We start from the raw sequence: 20610 nt of genomic DNA, 5'->3' as shown, positions 1-20610 counted from the left end.
CAGTTTGAATGGATGAGGATATGGCTATGAATGCAGGAGGAAGCAGCTGTTACACTTGAAAAGCTGAGTGATGTGAGCAGGAGGTGACACAAGGTTTTCGCTGTGTGCAGGGGCTTTGTTAACTCTTCCAGTGCTCCTGCACAGAATGTATCAGGGCCTTAATTTGATAGCATAATAAAAAAAATCCCTCTCAGCCCCCTGTCAGCTGTCCTGGTGGTCTTTTCTCTGCTGGTGACCCCAGCTGCGGCTGGCTGTGCTCTGGTTTCTGTTTTAACTTGCCAAATAACTAACAAACACAGCCGTGTTTGTTACTGTTTTCAAAGAGGAGAATTATGGCCTAAAATGTTTCATTGCATCATAAAGGCTTGTTTGTACTGAGGCCGTAATAATTCGCAGTTGCTTGGATGTTTTGTGAACAGAGCAAGAACACTGAGAAGGGGCTTGCCAGAAAACTATTGTTCACTCACATCAAACAAAATTGAGGCTCCTCCTGTTACCTTGCATTGTTCAGAATGGGGTATGACTAATTCTAGGTGTCCTTGTGCTTTTTAAAATTTTCTTCGTGCACCAGGGGAACATATACTTACCATTCCATTGCTTAAAGCTCAGCAGCTCAGTGTTGTAGTTGAGTTGCCACAGATGTCTGTTATCCTAAACCTCCCATTACTCCATCACGCTGTTTCCGTTCATTAGTGATTTGGCACCTTTACTCAATCATCACATCATGTTTGTTAAGGTGAGCAAAGTTCTTCTCCGGGATTTTGTATGAGTAGTGGGTACCTGTAAGTTTACGCTATCCACGTTTAAGTATTAAGGCACGACTTGAGGATGAAACTGTGACACACTCACAGTGAAGTTGATGTGTAGTATACAGAGGCCCAAAAGCCTAACAAATACCCTTGCTACATGACCTGTTTTCAGGGTGTAAGACAAGTGTGGGTGGGGTGTGTATGCAAGTGTGTTTATAGGCATAAGAGGGCTGTACTCACACACGCACACGCCCGCATACACGCAAATACAGGTAGGCTATGTACAAATAGGCTGAGTGCTTTTTGGCTTTCGGGGAATAGCAGTGGGAAAATCTTTGGTCTGAACAGCTGGCCATTACAATAACTGTGAGTATGAGACCCAAATTTGGAGTAGGGGTTAAAGGGTTTCCTTTTAGCTCACTAAATCTACTTCTCCTCAGTAAAAAGAGCATCTCACATGCTGACTTTCCAAGTGAAACTGGCATCTGTATTCGTATTCCCTATTCATAGTTAACTCCAACATTACTGATGGTAGATATTCAGATTTAAAGTAAAGTTTTAATTTTATCAACATATTTATAGGCTACTGACTGGAGGTAATATTTTCGAGTGACCCAGTTAAACCCACCACAGATAAATTGTGAAAATACTGGTGGAAACTTTAAGAACAGTTTCATTGCTGCAACACCAATAAAGCTCTTGCTTTTGATTTTTGACAAGTGTGTAAATATTTTTGACATGCCATTTTTTAATAAATGCAATAAAAGTTTTCATTAAAACTTTAAATTCATTTTACATTTTTATTGTCTTTACAGAGATATCAGAAATCTGCTTATGGGTTGAGACAAAAATAAATAAAAAATTCTAAATCTTCCATGGATATCATTTTGGCATTTTGTCCTCATCAATGGTTCTCTTTAGCAAGACATTACCTCATATGAGCAAGAAGACTGGAGACTCAAGTGTGGTGTTTGAAAAATTTGTTGATTAAAGCTGCAGTATGTAATTTTATTTTGACCAATGCGTAGCTCCAACAAAAGTGTCAACTTCGCCTGTTATTTTTTTACTTGAGTCACCTTCAGCTAACCTTGCTTAAGACTTAAATCTAAAAATGTGGCGGTAAAAACATCATCATCTTGCTGAGTGACACATTGTATTCTACACATGCTGAAGGAATTTCCACACAACTTACCATTTGGCCTTTAAGTTCAAATGTGTCACCTTATGGCTGCAAATCTACTTTGTTGACATAACTATCAGAAGCTCTGCCCTGTCGGGGTGCTTTGACCAAAGATGTTGGCAAATTTAGAGGTTTTAAAGTGGATGGGCTTAGGTCCTCAGGGTCAGTGATCAGTGCTAGATTTTACCTTTCCACATCAGTGAGTTAGTGTTTCAAATCTTTCCCAACTGGGTCTTCAGAGTCCCTCCAGCACTGGAAAGAAGGACACTCCAAAAGAAGTATGTTCACCACTTCTTGCTCAGGAGATCCAAGGCTGCATTCGTTTTTAATTTTTTTTAATTTTTATTTTTTATATTTCAACATTTAAAATGTGCAAATAGTTTGAACAACAGAAACGACCAAGCAGAGAGCAAACCTGCCTGGAACTGAGCTGCAGAAAACACAGTTTGGCCATTAGTTGCCAACTGCACTCAAACTGGTGTCCGACAGCAGCCATGGCGTGCGCCCGCGTGTGTGTCGTGCCATTTTCCCGCCCTGCCAAAGACGCACTTTGCTTCCTTGCAGTGCCTGAACAGCTGTTGTGCAATCACATACAAGGTTGCTCTTTGATTACACTTCAGCGCTAAGACGATTGAGGCAGACAAGACCAGGCATATCAGCTATGTGACTGAAAAATGGTAATAGGAGACAAGAATATAAAAGAAGACGCACTGGTTGAGGTGGTCTTACTGACGAGTGGGTGGTAGATTAATGTTGTGGGCGGGCTCCATTTTGTTCATTTTCTAAACATTCCTGTTTTCATTTCAAAGGTGTTTGAATTGGGGATAATTTTCTATTGGAAAGAAGCTTTAAAGGAACTCTTATTCATAAAGGGTTTTTTTAATGCATCACACTGAGAGTAAATAGTAATTTAATTCCTCTGGTTATTTGACATGAAATCTCCCTCGCTTGAAGGCACAGATGCTGGATGCAGCTATTGATTGGGTGTGGTTAAACTCTACGTACGGTATTTGGTTTTTGTTAGTTTTGGCACGCTTTGATATTTTCCTTCTGATCGTGTCAACACACCATCTTTTCTCTTCCGTCGTCTTCCAAGCATTCAGTCTGTATCTTGTGCTTTCTTTTCGGCTACCTTTTTATTTGTTACTGTTTTTTTTTTTATTATTAATCTTACTTTGGCGACAGCTTTATCTCGGTTTCAGCTTCTGTCAACATATGTTGTAATTTCGAATCTGAAAATAAAAACATGTTTCATGCGTCAACGTTCATATTAATACATAAAAATGTCAGTGCTTGCTAATATCTAAAACATAAAGAGCCTTCATGTAACTTCTGCTCCATCTTTTGCTTTGTTTCATGTTTAATTTGTGTTCAGCTGGATAAATGGAGTCATTTATTTCCCCCTTTCTTTCATACACTTTGTTTAAACCACAGAACTTAAGCCCACAAACTTACATCTAAAACTTTCTGCACATCCTCTGTAACCACATCAGACCAAGCTGTCAACGACTTTATATTCAACCAAAGGCACACTTCCCACTTTGGTCTTTTGTGCTGCCAACTTACCAGGTTCATTGTATTAAGTCCATTTAGAGAAGACGGCCTTTGCACAACAGCATAAAAGAACATGCAGCACGCAAAAGTGTAGCAAGAATGCCTGCAACTTGAACTGGACCTGAGTTGAAAGATCTTGGTCCCAGCTGTAACTAGGAGACATGTCAGACATTCTCTGCCAAGAAGTAAGGAGGTGAAGGGAGGTGAAGGGTGTGTGAGTCTGAAGAGGGGGGAACAATCTGAATTTTTTTTTTCCCGGTTCATAAAAGTGAGTTGTGGAAAAGCATGTATGGGTGACAGAGATTACAGGTACCATCACCCTCTTTATTTATATGTTTAATAACCTGTACTTGTGACATTTATAATGTTCTTCCGTCTGATTTTCACAGCCCAACAAAGATATTTGTTTTTTGTTTTAATTGTGATGGTGATTTACTGCATCTCGCGTCTGCATGTTTTTGCAGCTCGAAGCTGAATGTCTGAATGAAGGCCTGTGGACTGTTCTCTTACGACTGTGATTTACTCCTGAATCAGAGACATGATTTATACGTTTTATCTTGACAACATTGCTTTTAAGAGCAAAAGTAAAAAAGCCGTAACAAAGTCCAGATGGATGCTGGTCCAGCAGTGTTTAAATAACTTCCTTGACGTTCGCCCTACGCAGATTCAGATTCTATCTCATGCTTCGAGATGCTTTTCTGTTCAACAGCGCTCCGCAGAAGTAAAACAGATTAAGCAAAGCTGAAGAAAATTATCAACATTTGTCATGAATTAGCAGAACATGTGTATAACTTTGCACCGTAGTCGGGCCAAACTGAAAACTTTCATTACACAATTCTGGATAAATGGACTGGACTGTGAGGTGCGGTTCAGGGCTATGATTCGGTGCAAGCAGTTTTCTGTTTGCTACATATGCAGAGGGTGCCTCAGGAGAAGAAAAAAAAAAAGAAACGTGCAAAAGGGACCTCTCTTTTCACTTTTACGATTTTCCTAGAATCCTTTGGAGAGCGTGGAAAGACAGGCATGTTTATGAAGGTTTCCAGATGGTCCGGCTTGCACCCCCAGCTTTTCCTTTTCAGTACTTGGGCCATGAAGGATTAATCAAAGTCAGTGGCAAAAGCTGATGCCTAAACACTGTGGCTCTCACTAACCCAGGAGGAAACCTCTTCTCAGATCTCTTCACATTCAAACCCCCAGGCTATACTGCTGTGGAAAACTGAAACGCGAGGTTAAGAAACCAAGCAAACTTATCAAAACCTTGGCTACATGAGTGCATATAAACAACACAGGGAAAAAATCCTCTTACTTCAACCCTCATCAACCCAGCAGCCAATCTTCTACTTGGGGTAAAAGAAAATTGTCCCCAACGTTCGGCCAAGAATTAATGAACATACCTTTAACTTTGGAAGGTGCCTAAAGAGCAATATGTGGAATGCACCTGAACTATTTACTCTACAAAACACAGATCGTTAAGAAAGTAGGAAGTTTAGATACCAATGATTCAATGTGACTAGTTTCTACATCATTGGGAGCTACATATAAATTAGTTGGATGTCAGAGAAAGCAACATAAAAAGGGTACATTTCCTTTCAGTTCCTCAGGTTGGGAACTGAAGTTGAAGGTTTCAGAGGAAGTTTATTTTAAAAACTCTGAACTATACCTCACAAAAATACTTTAAAAAGTAAAGGTTTAGAGTCATTCCCTAAAGCAGTATTGTTTAACGTTCTTACTAGGTCACTTAAACAATTCATCACTATTGAGAACTAAAGGAACGCACAACTCAACAGAGCATTGACTCTGCATTAGTCGGGATATTTTTGGAGGAAAACTTTAATGCCATGAATTATATTTTTTAAAGAAAACATTTTATTCATAATCACCCAAAGTCATCTCTATGTGACTCCATAAAGCTGTGACTTTGCATTAGTTTTGCCACTGAACTAAGATCATTTTTGTTGTCGCCTATTGATGATGACATTTATGCTGTTCTACAAATATAGAACATCAAATTACGTTTTAACTATTTATTTGTATAAATAGATTGTACAGCCTGATACAGTTGTATGAAAATAGTGGAGTCAATTTCTCCGTTTTTAAAGAAGACATGCTTATAGGTGGCTCACTTTTGCTATATTATAAAAAAAATGTTTTATCTAAACTGGATGAGCACATTCAAACACCAGAAATAAATATGCACCTGATTTACCAGACACATTAAAAGTTGTATATTTTAGAGCTACAAACTGTTCCAAGTTACGTACATAAAAAAAAAAAAACCTTCACTGCATTATGAAAAAATAATGTAAAGAATATCAAACCCACCATCAAGAATCTATTGCTATTTATTAGCAGTGGCTGAATGAAAAGAATAAAGGAATGCAATAAGACTAAAGGTGTTGTAAGTAAAATATGTGCTTTCACTGTGATTATTTTCACTTGCTTCATGTTCAGACATTATTTTGAGAAAGATTTAACCCACTTAAACCTAATCTTCCTCTCAAGACAAACACTCGTCTGATGTAAAACCGATGTGACTGAACGCAATTAAAGAAATCCAAACACACACATAAAACAGAATGACTACTCAACATTATAAACCCACATTGCGTCTATCTCACAGGCTATGAATGTGTACGTAAGCTGAGTTTACTAAGCGTGAAAAATGAAACTCTTCTTCAAGCTGTGAACTGAACCATCACAACATATTGAAAATAATTAAGTCGGTATAATAGTTGAAAATGTTTTTTACACACTTACTGCCAAGAAATTTGTAGAAAAAAAAAGTATGAATGAGCAATGGAGGAAAACAATATCTGTTATAATCACAGAAAAGAAATGCACTTGCTTGCAGACTGGATGGATATGCTGTGTTGTCAGAGTTTACAACAACTCTGGAAGAATATTCAGTCTGTGAAGAAAATCTGGTCAAAATGTTCTGTCAAGTCACTCATTTAAGTGATGGTGAACGTTTTGCTGCATCACATTTACACAAGAGACGCTCTGGTGATGTGTCAATGTTAATCTCTAAACAATTCAATAAATACTTGGGCTTTATCATGATGTTTAATCTCGAGCTAATATGTTGTTGAGCCTGAACAAACATTAGCACAAACAGATTAGAACAGAAACACAAAGGGATGGAGTATAGGAAGGCATGTGAGAAAATCAGCAGCCTCATTTGTAGCATTTCTGCAGTCAGGTCATTAGGATCACTGATTGCCCTTAGTAGTAAAAAACATTTTATTTGTGTATAGAAAATAAGAAAAACTGAAATTCTCAAACATATGTAAACTTTTTTCTTTGATAAAGAGGGAAACTTCAGCCTTTTTCACACCCTTATTTTGATTTTTATTGTTAGCCTAATTATGGGCTTTCCAAGTGATTTAACTGTATAGGCTGCGAACAAATGACGTAGTTCCTGTAATCTTATCATATTTTGTGGTGTTGTGACAAAAGAAAATGCGTCAAAAAAGAAAAAAAAAAGCAGTTAGGGAAAAAAACCCAGCTTTGTTTATGACATGCAATACAGACAAATTGCAAAACATCAGTACCAGAGATGATTTTATTCCAAACATGTGCCCCTTTTTCAGTTGTGGTTAGCTGAGACACGCTGGGTTGCACAACAATAAAAAAAAGACCTTCATTTAATTAGGTAAGAGCCAGCAAATCGATCGGTTTATTTTTGCAGCTTGTTGCAAAATGTCGAAGCGAGTTATGGTATTTATACGTGTTTGTAGCCTGATAAAACCTCCTGCAGATGTGCAACTCATACTGAAAAGTTTCCAGAGGACACTTAATGTGTAGTAAGTTTTCCGAACTTAGTGGACAGACTTTTTTTTTTTTTTAGCTTTTATCAGTGCTTCTGCAATCCAGAGTGACAAAGCACTAAGGAGAATTTCTATCTGTGCATTAAATCCTTGCATAGATGCATCAGAAATCACTTTGATCAGGGGTCTCAAACTCCAGTCCTCGAGGGCCGCTGTCCTGCAACTTTTAGATGTGCCTCTGCTGCACCACACCTGAATAGATGGTCATTAGCAAGGCTCTGGAGAACTGATTTACACAAGGAGGTGGTAATTAAGCCATTTCATTCCAGTGTTTTGTACCTGTGACACATCTAAAAACTGCAGGACATCGGCCCTCGAGGACTGGAGTTTGAGACCCCTGACTTAGATCCTTTACTGTCCAACAGAGTTCTTTTATTTCATGGTTATTTTCACAGAATTTTATATTTAGAGATCTCTTAGTTCATGTGAGAACATTCTAAAACTACCCCTTTATTTTTGTCTAGCATCAGTGTTAAAGTTATGCAAAAGGGGAGGGAGAACAGAAAAAATTAGAACTCTTGGATTTTTTCCTGTGCAACATTATATGTAATAATACTAATTTTTACCATTGCATTTAGTGAAAATTTATATTTACGCCGCTGAAAAAATTTACAATATAATTGTAATTGTGTAGCAACTTTTTAACATTTTTTTATTTTTTTTGGAGTTCTTGAATTGTCTAGGAAGACTTTTTTTTTCTTTTCATTTCACTGTTAGGAGGGTAAAGCCACGCTTCTGCTTCTTAGAAAAAGCCCTTGAAGACAAACAGATGGGATTTGTTGTTTGGCTAAATGAATCCTGTGTACTGAGCGTAGATGTGTGGGCTCCACCTGCAAGTACTCAGCTGGATGTCAACACAAGACCAGCCTGCTGCTATAGCTGTTTAGCAAAGGTTCCCACTTTAAGGACGTTTGACGAAAAACCTGTTAGCTGTACTTTAGCCTCTACTCTTCATTTTTACAATGTATTGATTTTGAACCTCATGTTTAGATTTTAAATAATCATCAAGTGAATCATAACCTGCTTAATATCCAACTAATGTCTCTTACAGTGTTTACCAGAGTTAATGCCAACCAAAGAAAGTGACTGAGTTGAGCAGTTTGTTTCTAAGACACGCCAGGTTTTTGTGTCTGGAGGAAATACCTGTAATGTACCAAACTGATTGGATTTGACAGGACTTGTCAACAAATATTGCTGAGCACGAAGAAGCATAAAAATGGAAATCAATCCCATGCTTATGTTATCTATTCCCTTAGAAATGCTCAGATGTGCTGCAGACATTAAGAAAACAGCACTAGTCTGTTTTTAGACATATTTAAATCATGTCTAAAAATGGTTTCAACCGTTTTTTCAGATATTTTTCCACTCATTAGGGCTGCTTATAGAGTACCACAGGGTATAGTGCTGGAACCAATTTTCCTTTTACATATATCCATCCGTCCATCCATCCATTGTCTTATATCAATAAACGATTGTTGCATGTCAGTCAAAAATCTTGCCACGTTTGAGTGGAATAAGTTCAATAAAGGATCATTGCACCAAAAACAGCTGGTGTTATTTTACAGAAACTAATAGGGGTGATGTTTATTCATCTGTGACCAAAGTAAACTTGGCTGCTGTACCCTTTTCACATTTTAAAATAAAACTTTTCCCATACTGTTAGCAGCTGAAGAATTGTTATTCACTAAAAATAATAGACTTCAGTAGTTAAAATACTGCTACAAAAATAATAATCACCAATTACATATACAAATGAATTGCAGAATATTTGAATTGTATTATAATGTAACATCTTGTCATTCTGATTTTATTATAGTAGTACAAGTATAACAAACTCAACTAGTAATTGTTTTGGCAGACGGTTTGAGTTGATATACAGTAGTTGGTCAGTTATAATCAGACATAGTTTTATTTTCCAAGCAGCCAGATTTTTCTTTCTTGTAAGCGACAAAAGCAATATGGTAGGCTTCTGTCAGACAGCTGACTGGCAGTGTGCAGCATTATGATGGGAAAGAGCAACTCTCAAAACAACTTCGAAACTTTATGAAAACTTTGTAGCCCCCCCGCTCCCCCTCCTCTACTCTGCCCCATCCCAACATCAACAGCTGCTGCTCTGTTTAATGATTCACCCAGCTTGTTTTGCAGTCTTTCCACTAACACTTTTTAAAGCCAAACCCCTAGGAAAGCTTTCCACTTTTAGCATTGGAGGGTGGGTGCAGTCCTTCGAGGTGCCTCAGTCCTTACCTGATCTTTTTTATCAGGAGTTTTACCTGGCAGGACGCAAACTGAATGAGTCAGGTGAAAGTGAAGTTAGCTCCGATCTGCTGCTGAAGCTGAAAATGTTTTCCCATGGAAGTGGCAGCGGATAATGCTGAGGGGTGTGCTGGTATGAAAATATTATTGTGTTTTGTTAAACCCTGGAATATGGGTGACAGTGAAGCTTAGGAGTTTAGACATGTAATCCAGTTGCAGCTGAGATGTTTTCCATGAATCACACATTAACTAATCTAATCAGATTAAACCTGCCGTAAACGTATATCTTGGTTTATTATTTGGGTGGATGTTTATTGGAGTTAAACCTGAGATTCTTTGAGTGTGGCCTGCTCTGCATTTTGAGAGTTGAGCAGAAACTTCTTACTGCTTTGCGAGGCAGTTGTACTTTCATCATGTATGCGCTTGCATTTTGAATTTTTATAAAAGCTCTGTGTTTTCTGACTAGAAACAAGAGCATTGACTTAGTATACATTCGATTTACCTTGTTTACTAGCAGAAGAACAAACCTTTCTAGTTTTTTGTCAAAGCAAAACATCTCTACCTTCTTGAAATAATAACGAAGGAGAAGCAAGAGTTGTGAAACCTCGCCGTGGAGGCAAACAGACCCAGAGGCCTAGCTGAAGAAATTCCTTGAGCGATTTCTTGTCACAGCACTTTGCACGGCATGAGTATCAGACTACAGATATATTGGAGCTATTGACATTTTTTTCTCGGTGCAAAGCGTTTGTGTCTCCACCAGCACACTGCAGCATCTCACTTCAGGTACAATCGCATTTCAGCATCTGACATGCAAAGCACAACCCTCTCTCCTCAAGCCCAATCCTGCCATGTTTTACCTGTCCCTGTGTTTTGATAAGCAGACTTCATCCCAGGCATGTTATGTTATGCTCAGTCAGAGGAAGGGGGATTAAGTTCAGATACATGACATTTCGGGCCATTCCAACGAATTGAGTCAGTGCATAAACAACTCCTACGTTATGTCAGGGAAATATTTATCTTTCTTCGTAAAAGCTTCTTGAGATAGTGTCAACACTGCTTAGAGACACAATTACATCTGAGGCTGAGCATCGAAGAGTCCTTTTGGAGATAAAAGTGTGGTTTATAAGTAAATCACAAAATACTTGTGGCTATACAGGACTATCGCTCTGATAAAACTGTCCCAGAAGTGCATATTTAAAGAAATACTAAGCGTGGCCATTAATCATATCTTTTATTCATATTTTGACTTGAAGAGATTGCATTACGGTAATCTTTTGGTGGCTATTAAGAGAAATAATTCAGCTTCATAAATACAGCAGCCTTTATGATTTTGTCACCTCAAATAAACGTGAGTAAAAGCCTTAAAATAAGTCACAGTAGCATACATTAAACTTCCCAGCGTTCAATTTAATTCATTGATATCATCATTTTTGTTCAACAATATTGTCGATATTCTATCGACAATATTTTCCTTTTAGGCGCCTAACTCCACAGTACAGCCACCCACTCTCCACAGCTGCGTGCACACAGACTTGGGAGAGGTTTAATGTCGGATGCCCGGCCTGACACCCCCGGGAAGGGAGGGAACTAGGTTGAATGCGAGAACCTCCAGGCCTACAGCAAACCTGCTCTACCACCCAAACCACTTGGCACTTCTTCCATCTACTCTAAAATTATTGCAACTAAGCCAGTTTTCAAATCTATTATTTTCTATTTGTCATGGTTGGTTGTATCTTTTTTAACTCACATGCAGAATCACTCAGACATGTTAATAAATTTATTGTACCGTACTTGTTGTAAAACACTGGTTTCTTTATCTTTCAGGCGTGGATTGTACAATGAGCAACTTCTCTTGCAGCACCACTACAGAAAGGACAAAAGGAACAGGTGAGTACATGGAATGATGTACAACAAGTATGAAAATCTTTGGTTAGTGGGGGACAGAAAGCTTAGACTGACAAGAACAAGAAGGTCGGCTTTGGAGGAGGATGTTCATGGAGGTAAGTGTTCCAGGGTTGTTCTTCGAATCCTTCTTAGAACGTGGACGATTTCCAAGGAAGTAACTTCAGAGAACGCAAAAGGAGAAACTCAGTTGGGATTCTACAGGAACACAAGTATACACAAAGGTATACTAGTAGACTAGTAACATAGAGAGCAACAGAACTGCATTATTCCTTTCCTGATACGACGATTACACAGGGATGTGAGAAAGGAGCCAGCAAAAGCCATGGACCCCAGATCTGTGCTGGCACCCTGCCTTAACAGATGCCTCTTGGTGGCTCAGAAGATCCAGATGGTGGAGAAGCCGTGCAGCTGGTGATCATGGAGTCATCTCTGCTTGATTTTGGACAAACAGAAGGTCGTGCGCTTAGGTTTGGAAAAAAGGAAATAGACAGCAGTGGGACTGACGTTGGATTTTATTAAGGCACCTTGTATATCTTATAATAGCACTTAAAGGGGAAGTCTTTTGCAGAAAACCATGCCTTTTGGCCAAGCTAGTATTTTGGGCCTGGAGTTCTTTTATGCTTGTTAGTTTTGTTTAGTGATTCCTTGGAGGGGTGAAGTAGTTTAGTTCCACATCTTTCAGTCCATATGCTGGTGAACTATATGTACGTTGGCATGGGATTTATGTGCATGTTCGATCACCGGTAAACGTTGACCCCGTGAATAAGGATTAGAATTGGTTACGAACCTAAATGCGACTTCCATTTCCTGACTGAGTTGTTCATTTTCACCATTATTTCTTGGATGGAAACCTGAACTAAGCATAACTTTTCCAATTGGGAGATACCATGAAGTCTACACACATTTTGGATGAAAAGGTTGGTTATCTTGCTGCCAGATGGGAGTTTTTTCTTCATCAATGAACCAACAAGACTCGAGGAAGCAATTATTCATAGATAGGATTATTTTTGAAGAACCCAGTAAAACGTATCAAGACATCTTTGACCGGGACTTGGAATACAGCAAGGGCAAATCTGAGTTTGAAGGGTGTTGCTCTCTGAGTTTCAAAAGCTTTTTCCATCATTCCCCTTCCACATGCAGGTCAGATGATAAGTTTTGTGGAGGTCTTTGTTGGACAATGTAGTGGTGCAATGTACTGATCTGAATGCTGTGGAAATGAGAGGCAGTGATTTGGTTGAGACCGTGGTATTCAGTAGACTTGGGGAGCTATCTTTCTTCAAAGCAGACCTGATTTCAGGTCTTGAAAACTTGAGACCTAATCTCAAGTTTTAAAAAACTTTATAATTATTAATTCATACAAAGTTTCCCTAGGACATAAATACAATGTGACAAAGGTTATAGACTTTTCTCACATCTTTGCCACCATGTGTGGGGTTTCTTGTTAAATAAACGGAACAATTTTTCATCTAAATGTTTAAAGATTATTATTTATGGTCAAAATATGGACAAAAACTATGATAAATGGCCATGCTTAGTTCTTATTTAACTTTGTACTTGTGAGATTTATCACATGTATTTCTTGCAGAAAATACACTATTATTTTCTAAAGAACTCTTCAATGTTCAAGTCCCACCATGGTGTCTGCATTGCCTGACGTTTTGCACATCTTTACAAGTTTTGACAATATTTGTTGAGGTCTGGGCATGTATGTGAAAATGTCTTAATGTTGTCTTTTGTTTCTTTTTGTTTTTTTTTTTGTTTTTTTTTACTAGTAACCACAACGCTATCTCCAGGCTCAGGCCATGCCCGAAGATGCAATGACACAGAGAAGACCTTCTGTGTGAATGGCGGCGACTGTTACTTCATCCCTGGTATAAATAAGATTTCCTGCAAGTGAGTTTTCGTCCTGGTGATATTGGGATTCCCTGTTTTTATTATCAGAGTTTGATCTTTACAAGATGTTTTGCTGTGTAATAACGTTCTAGCACCATATTAAAATTAGTTTTCATCATTATGCTGCAGTTTCCTTTCAGCAGCAGTAGTTACACATCAAGTGGGGGAGGGGGAAAAACTCAGTTTCTCTAATCTGCCACCTGTTGTGTATTTTAACACTAATAATGAAGTGAGGCGGTGTGCTTACTCTTTTAAGTTTTGTTTAGTGTAGAGAAGGGCTGCACATTAAAAGCCCTTTCAAAATGTCATGAGTCACTGTTTTAGTAGTGAGCAAATATTTATGCCTGTTCGAGGCCTCCAATGAGATAAATACAATCATTGCTTACATTTGACAGAAGGGATCAAGGCCAGTGTGCAAGGATGTGTTTAACTCTGTATCATTGCTTTTTAAGTGGAAAACGGGTTGACGTTTTCTAAGAAACAACCATTTTTCTCTCCCTCTGACGTTTAGATTTGAGTTTGTCTGATGCTTACGGTCAAGAAACATTAGTAAGGATGGTGTGTAGGAGAACATAAACAAGGAGTTTTCTATTTGTTTTCATCAGACATTTTTATTTTTGAGCAGCTGTTTACTCATTCGGGTGATCCTCCAATGTTTTCTCTAAACTTTAATACATTTCTAATTTCAGGTTCAGAGTTGGTTAACCTTGGCTTGATATCTTCTAATCTGTTACAGTACCTATAAAAAACCACTCCAAAACTATTTGCCAATTCTATGATGAAGTTTTGCTGTCAAGCCTGTGATTTTAATTTGGGTTTTTGTTTAGCTACATTTGCGTAATGTGGCTAAATGCAAATGCATACTTCTTATTTTCAGATTTTCAAGTAAAAAATATTCTATCAGATGCAATTTTACTTCCACTTCTCCATTACTGTATATTGTACAGTATACAATATATAATATTGCGTACTGTATACAATATATTGGTTTACCACATAAAATTAAAAAAAAAACAAAAAAAAAACACAAAGGCTTGTGGTTGTAAAGTCACAAACTCTGAAATGATTCTAGCAAGGCACTGTGTTTTACTTGGAAAACATGCAGATTTTTATTACTTCTAGTTTATGAACTGGTTAAATGAAAACAATATACAATCCAATGTGAGTTACATGTTTAAAATCCGAGAAAAATTATACATCTTTGCTTCAGGTTAGATTATTGAAAGAACAATGCAAACCGTTCCAAATTTTGATGAAAAACAAAACCAGCCAGTGAATATGATATTGCTAGTTTGACTTCATAAAGTAGAAACTAATATCAGAAAACAAACTAATCTCCCTCCAAAGGTTGTCAGGCGTTACCATGCAGATTTTTCTGGGAGCACAAACTCGCATAAGTCTGTCAGTCGTTTTGATGTAAAGTCGAAATATTAGCAAGACTCTGCTGCCAAGTCGGCCAGAGAACGTACGTCTAAACAACCAGCGAGGACGCGGCTGCAACCGAAGTTTGATAGGCTGTGTACTAATCAGAGGCGGCAATAATCCAGCCGCTGCAGCTAATTCATTCACGGCCGGGGCATAGGTCCAGAAACGTTGGATAATGCGGGGAAGGCCTGCAGCAATTTGTTGTCCCACTGCCATTTCACTCGACACCGACCAGGTTTCTCTTTGGTTATAACTGAGAGGCTAAACAATCATGTAGACAACAAGTCTGTGTTTCACACCCATCTGCTTCTCATTAATGTACAAGTTTTGAAAAAGTGAGGTTAATTAATAATCTAAATATATTTATGTGTAATCAAATATAAACAGAAAAATAAACAGGATTACAAAGAAAGTAAAACACAAACGGAATCAACAAGAATATTTTTAACTGTTAAACATGATGATTTTCTTTTATATTAGATACTTTTATGCAGTGGGAAACAAAGATAGTCAGATTTTGCTAACAGGAGTTGATCATACAATTGCTGGCAAAACCTTTTTTTTACATTTTGTGACAGGTTAACACAAATTACTGCATAATTACACAGTGAAAGGAAATGGATAAATGGTTTTCAGAGAGTTTTAAAGTTTAATTTTTGAAAAGTGTAGCTATCATTTGTATTCATCCCCCTTTACTCTGACAGCCCTAAATAGAGCAATCAGTTGCCTTCAAAAATGACATCTTAAGTAAACACATGTCCAAATATGTTAAGTTTAATTTTAGCATAAATCCAGCTATGCATTAGTGAACAGACAGCATAATGAAGATCAGCACAGCAGACAGTTCCAGTATCAAGTTGTGAAACATTGGCAGCCTCATGCCTCATTTATGCTTAAGGGATATGGCTATATTTGTAATCTATAAATGTGACACAGAAGGTTTTACTCTTAGGTTCAGCTCATTACAGTGAGCTGGACACACATTAACACATTTGTGCTGTCAACCCTGTCTTGCGTTTTCTTCTAAAATATGCTTAAAATCTATTAGAACAAAAAAAATAAGTATTACAAATTACATAATAAGTAAGTACAAAAAAATATTTCTACCTCATTCTGTGACTGAAATATCTGCAAACAGCAGGTCCTACCAGACAAGTCCAAACCTATGCTAATTTGCTTATTTCGTTCTGCATGTAACAAGTTTGGTTTTGGCCCCATCCCAGAACACTGTTTTCTCTTCTAATTTTTTCTTAATTACTCACCGGGGTTTTTTTTTTTTAACTTTCAGCAAAGTTTTCTTGGATTAGCCAGTCTTGTGTTACTTGTCGGTAAAACATTGGTGGCCCTTTGAAAGGCCCGCTCTTATCCTAATGGGACTATAATGAGGAAGTATGGTCAACACCCTTGATCCTGGAGATAGTCTGTCTTCAGTAACAAAAACATTAAGCTACATGCTATCATCATAAACCATGTAAAATAAACAGTCCAATATTAGGAAGCATCTATGTTTTCACAAATTCCAGTGAAAAATTTAGAGTTTACTTTTGTCTGATTTGTTGTTACAATAATAAAACTCTCACATTTGCAGGTTGTGAGCACAGCTACTGGGATTCCAAGAGGCTTTACAAAGGAAGACCTCATTAATCTATTTTCAGTTTTGTTGCACAGGTTTCCTTCAGTTCATTTATGGATGAAGACTTGCATGGGGATAAACGTTGGACTATCAGAAATCAGCTTTTATTTAATAATAGCCATTTGTTGATTATTTTGTAAAAGTTTTGTGTTTGTTTTATTGATATGCAGAGGCTAGAGGCTCTAGTAGGCCCTTTTATGTGTCGGGCTTTTGTGATGAAAAAAAGTCAGACCATGGTAATGTTACTATCAGGAAAAAAAGTTTAATTTGGCATTTTGGTTTCCTTGTAGGAAAAAAGCCTCTATCCATCACCACTGACTGGGTTTTATTAATGTATTCATTAATATATATGTCAGTTTAACTCTTTCTTTGAATTAATTTTTGGCAAAAAATGTATTTTGACTGAGCAACTCAGTTCTTTAGTTCAGCTTAGTTCCAGCAGACCCCAATGTCTTGTAAGTTTATGGGGAATTTTGGCCAGGGTTGCAATTTATTTTGCAATCTCTTGCCCTCAAACAACAGATGTGAAAATTAGGAGACTTTTGTTACATGTAGAACACAACCAACACATGACGGAAAATCCTGCAGCTGCTTATTTATTCATCTTTTCTTCTAATAGTTTCTTTTATGTTTTATGTTAATGTTATTGTCCCATCAAAAATGTGAAAAAATTCTTGAATGATTTTTTTAATTATTTTTTTTAAATCATGTCACTTTTTAGGTCTCAAAAGCCTGGCTTTAAAACTGGATACAATCTTGAGAGCCCCTCTTTTTTTCCCCATACATGACATGTCACGCTGCACGAATGAATGCCTTGAAATTTAAAAATGCACCCACTCCCCGTGTTTTCTTTTTTCATAACACATGTCTGCTCTTTCCCAGTTGTCCACCGGGATACTTCGGTCGTCGATGCTCGCAGACCGAGCCCCTGCGGTCGTTCATGCCCTATCCTAATAAAAGTATGTCCACCTGATATGAGCAGCTGAGAACAGAGATGCAGTTGTCCCTGGATTCTTCCAGTGGACTCCTGTCACCCCGACCGTCTTGCTCTTTCTCCTTCTCTTCTTCCCTCTTAGGTCAACTTCACAATGAGCTGTGCACAGCACCATGCACACAGTGGTTTCGTCCATGGGGAACACTCTGCTTTTGCTGTCTATAGTTTTGCTGTTGTTCTAATTCTGTGTCTCTCTCCCTTTCTCCCACCCCTCCCCCCGATTTCTCCCCTTTTTTTTCTTACACATGCTCTTCCTTTTCACTCCACTGTCCCTCTATTTTCTTCCTTTTATTTTCCTCACTGATCTCCTCCCTCTGTTCCTTTGGCTTTCTTCCCATCAGGTGTCCAAATGACTTTACTGGTGATCGCTGTCAAACCTACGTTATGGCCAGTTTCTACCGTATGTCAACTTGTCTCTTCTGTCTCTGTGTCAGACTGTCCTCGTGTGATGCATGTACACTGGGTGTAGAGAGATTGCACTCATTTCCTGTTCTTACCTAATAATTATATCTGTGTCTCCTTTGATGACTCATTCACAAGCTGGCACAGATTAGTAGAGCGTGTTTCTGTGGTTGGTCACCATGTGATTTGGCGTGTGTGTGTGTGTATGTGCTTCCCCTGTAGCTCAAAAGAGCTTCGCATGTGCTTTCCCGTGGTAGATTTGCCTGCAACCTGTTGTGAAGTGAAGTGATCTTGTGTTAGATGCTGCCTGAACCAATTGTTTGCACATAATGAGCTGCATGTAACAACACCGGCAGGATAAATGCTAAAACACACCTCTTTATGCAATCAGTTGCAGACATGCAAGCTTGGGCAATATTACCTGAGACAGTCCATTAATGCAGAACCAGATCTGAACAAAACTTATCAATGAAAAGGCAGGTGAAATTTGATGTTCAGTGTGTTCCAGCCTAATGAAAGAGGAACACACGACTTCTCTACTGCATAATGTCTCGCACAGAATTCCTTTATATTTACAGTTTTAATTAGCTGTATTGTCAGATGCAACATGAACCAACGTGACAGAACACTTCCCAATACTTGTTTAATTCTTGACTAATTGTACCTGCATGCATCTGAAAGCCAAGCATCACATCCCTTCAAGCTGTGACAAGAAGCCCCTGCTTGTTTCACTTTCAGGCCAGTTGATCGCATGCTGAGTTCCTCAATTACAGCCATTCTGAGAAAATTAAAGGTTAGGGCTCCATCATTAAAAATACAGCTAGTTGTTATTGTTTGGGGGTGGGAGGGAGAGTTGTGTCTGCTAACATGCAGCACTTTAGGGAAAAAAAAGCAACAAAATGGTGCTCACAACTGGAAGAGCCCCATTGCACAAAGTGCCTTGCAAAAATATTCAACTCTTTTCATTTTGTCATGTCACATCTGCAAACATCAATGTAATTTTTTGAAATTTTATGTGATAAATCAACAGGAAATAATGAAAAAGTGTGAAGTGGAGGGGGAAATGACACATTTTCACATAAGCAAAAACCATAAGGTGTTGCATACATTGGAAAGGATGAATTTTAATATCTCAACTCTACATGGCGACATTGGCAAAGACAGCCATCAGCTGAAAGATTATCCCAAAATTGGTGGAAGTGCTGCTGAGAACTCTCCTGGATGGATCCTGGCCTCCAGGCATTTTCCTATGAAAACAGTCTGGAGACGAGCTTCTCCTTCAGTCTGTCTGCCTTTAAAGCCGCTGAAGTGCTTTCAGTATCACAAAAGTATTCGACAGTGTTAATAAGTGATGCTGCAATACTGTTACAAAAACATACAGCTACAGAAAACATTCTTACATTTTCTACAATGATGAAAACAAGATTCCTTTCTGTTAAAAGAAAAAAGACCTCCTGCTAATCCCATTGCATATGTGCAGTCATCGTGTGTTTGCAAGATCATACAGTTTCAATTTAAAGTACATAGCAGTGAGTGCATCTGCTCTTGTTAATCCGCCTGCTGATTACAGAGACCCGTCTCTGCAGTCCATGTTACTCAACTCGCATATGCCGTTTGTTGTGTGTTGGCAACGAATGAATTGCAAACATCCCACCTCTCCCCCATTGTCTCTCTCCTCCATCTTAACTACAAGTAATTTAACCTCACACTAAGCAGCAATGGACTGCAGTGAAATTACTTGTCTTTTGGCAAAGTATTGTTGTGTTTTTTTCCGACACTCACTCACTTTGGTGCAGCTGTTCGTCTGCGTCAAGGTCTGCGTCTATTTCCTGTTGCTGTGTAGTCGTATGGAGACAGGCCAGCCTTTCTGTGCTTTGTTCCTTGTACAACATCTTGTCAGCATAAAGAGAGATCAAAAGATAAAAGACGAGTTGATATAAGTCTTAATAAAGTGATTTTATTCACACTTATTGAACGCTTCCATGTTTGGTCGCATTGTAGCCACAAACTTTGCACGTGATTGTGGAGTGGAAGTTGTTTTAGAAAAAAAAAAAAAGTAAAAATTTCAATTTTAAGCAAAGTTGGGAAGGGCATTTTTCAAACTTGTATCTCTAAAAGATTCTGATAACCATGCATCATGCTCCTTCCACATCAAAATGAGGGTGTTTCATATAAGAGCCCAATAAAACACGCTACATTAAAGTCTGTGATTGTAACATGAGAAGATGTGACAAAGTTCACTGGATACGACATTTTTGCAAGGCACAGTAAAAACATCTTAATTGTACACTAAATGAAGGCATATAAAAGGGTGCATCTCTCCTCATGAGATACAGCAGAGAAGGAGGATGGTTTCTTCCTCTCGGCCGTGAGGGCTTGAATTAATAAGGCATGTTGTCATAAGGACAGCTGGGACTCGCCTAAGCCCAAGCAAACCAACAGAGTTGCCAGAGTTATGGACTCGGCTAGTTGGTGCAACATCCCCATGGCCTCGCTCTGCCAGAAAGCTTAGGCCCAGCAATAATTCAACGATATTATTCCAATATTGAGTACAGCTGTATTGAAGCAACCCCTGTTCTCACAGCAGCCCTTTAACTTGCCTGTTCATGTGATGGGTGTGTCAGGGAGCTGACAGTGTAGCAGTTCTGCACGGCAGAACAGTGAAAAGCACAAGTAATCTCTGCATATGACACATATTTTCCCCAAACAGCACCAATGAGGGTTACTATGCAACCAAAATTCAATTCCCATTCACAGAGTTTGTTTATGTAACAACTTGAAACGTCTCTGCAGAA

At 38.4% G+C, this 20610-nt stretch overlaps 1 protein-coding gene across 5 annotated transcripts in view; it reads left to right on the top strand.

The window, feature by feature from the left end:
- The window catches only part of nrg2a (neuregulin 2a), a 96480-nt gene that overhangs the window by 65200 nt on the left and 10670 nt on the right, over positions 1 to 20610 (top strand). For 2 of the 5 annotated variants that reach the window (XM_032575977.1, XM_032575976.1), the window contains exons 4-5: positions 13241 to 13361; positions 17755 to 17813. In XM_032575977.1, the coding sequence (XP_032431868.1) occupies positions 13241 to 13361; positions 17755 to 17813 (180 nt within the window). Of the gene's footprint in view, positions 1 to 11387; positions 11451 to 13240; positions 13362 to 17301; positions 17379 to 17754; positions 17814 to 20610 lie in introns of all 5 variants that reach the window. The other 3 variants (XM_032575978.1, XM_032575979.1, XM_032575980.1) reach the window with 3 other exon arrangements.

Source organism: Xiphophorus hellerii, chromosome 11 (genome assembly GCF_003331165.1).
Source record: "Xiphophorus hellerii strain 12219 chromosome 11, Xiphophorus_hellerii-4.1, whole genome shotgun sequence".
Classification (NCBI taxonomy): Eukaryota; Metazoa; Chordata; class Actinopteri; order Cyprinodontiformes; family Poeciliidae; genus Xiphophorus; species Xiphophorus hellerii.
The sequence above is the reverse complement of the archived record's forward strand: the minus strand, read 5'-3'. Positions and strand labels throughout refer to the sequence as shown.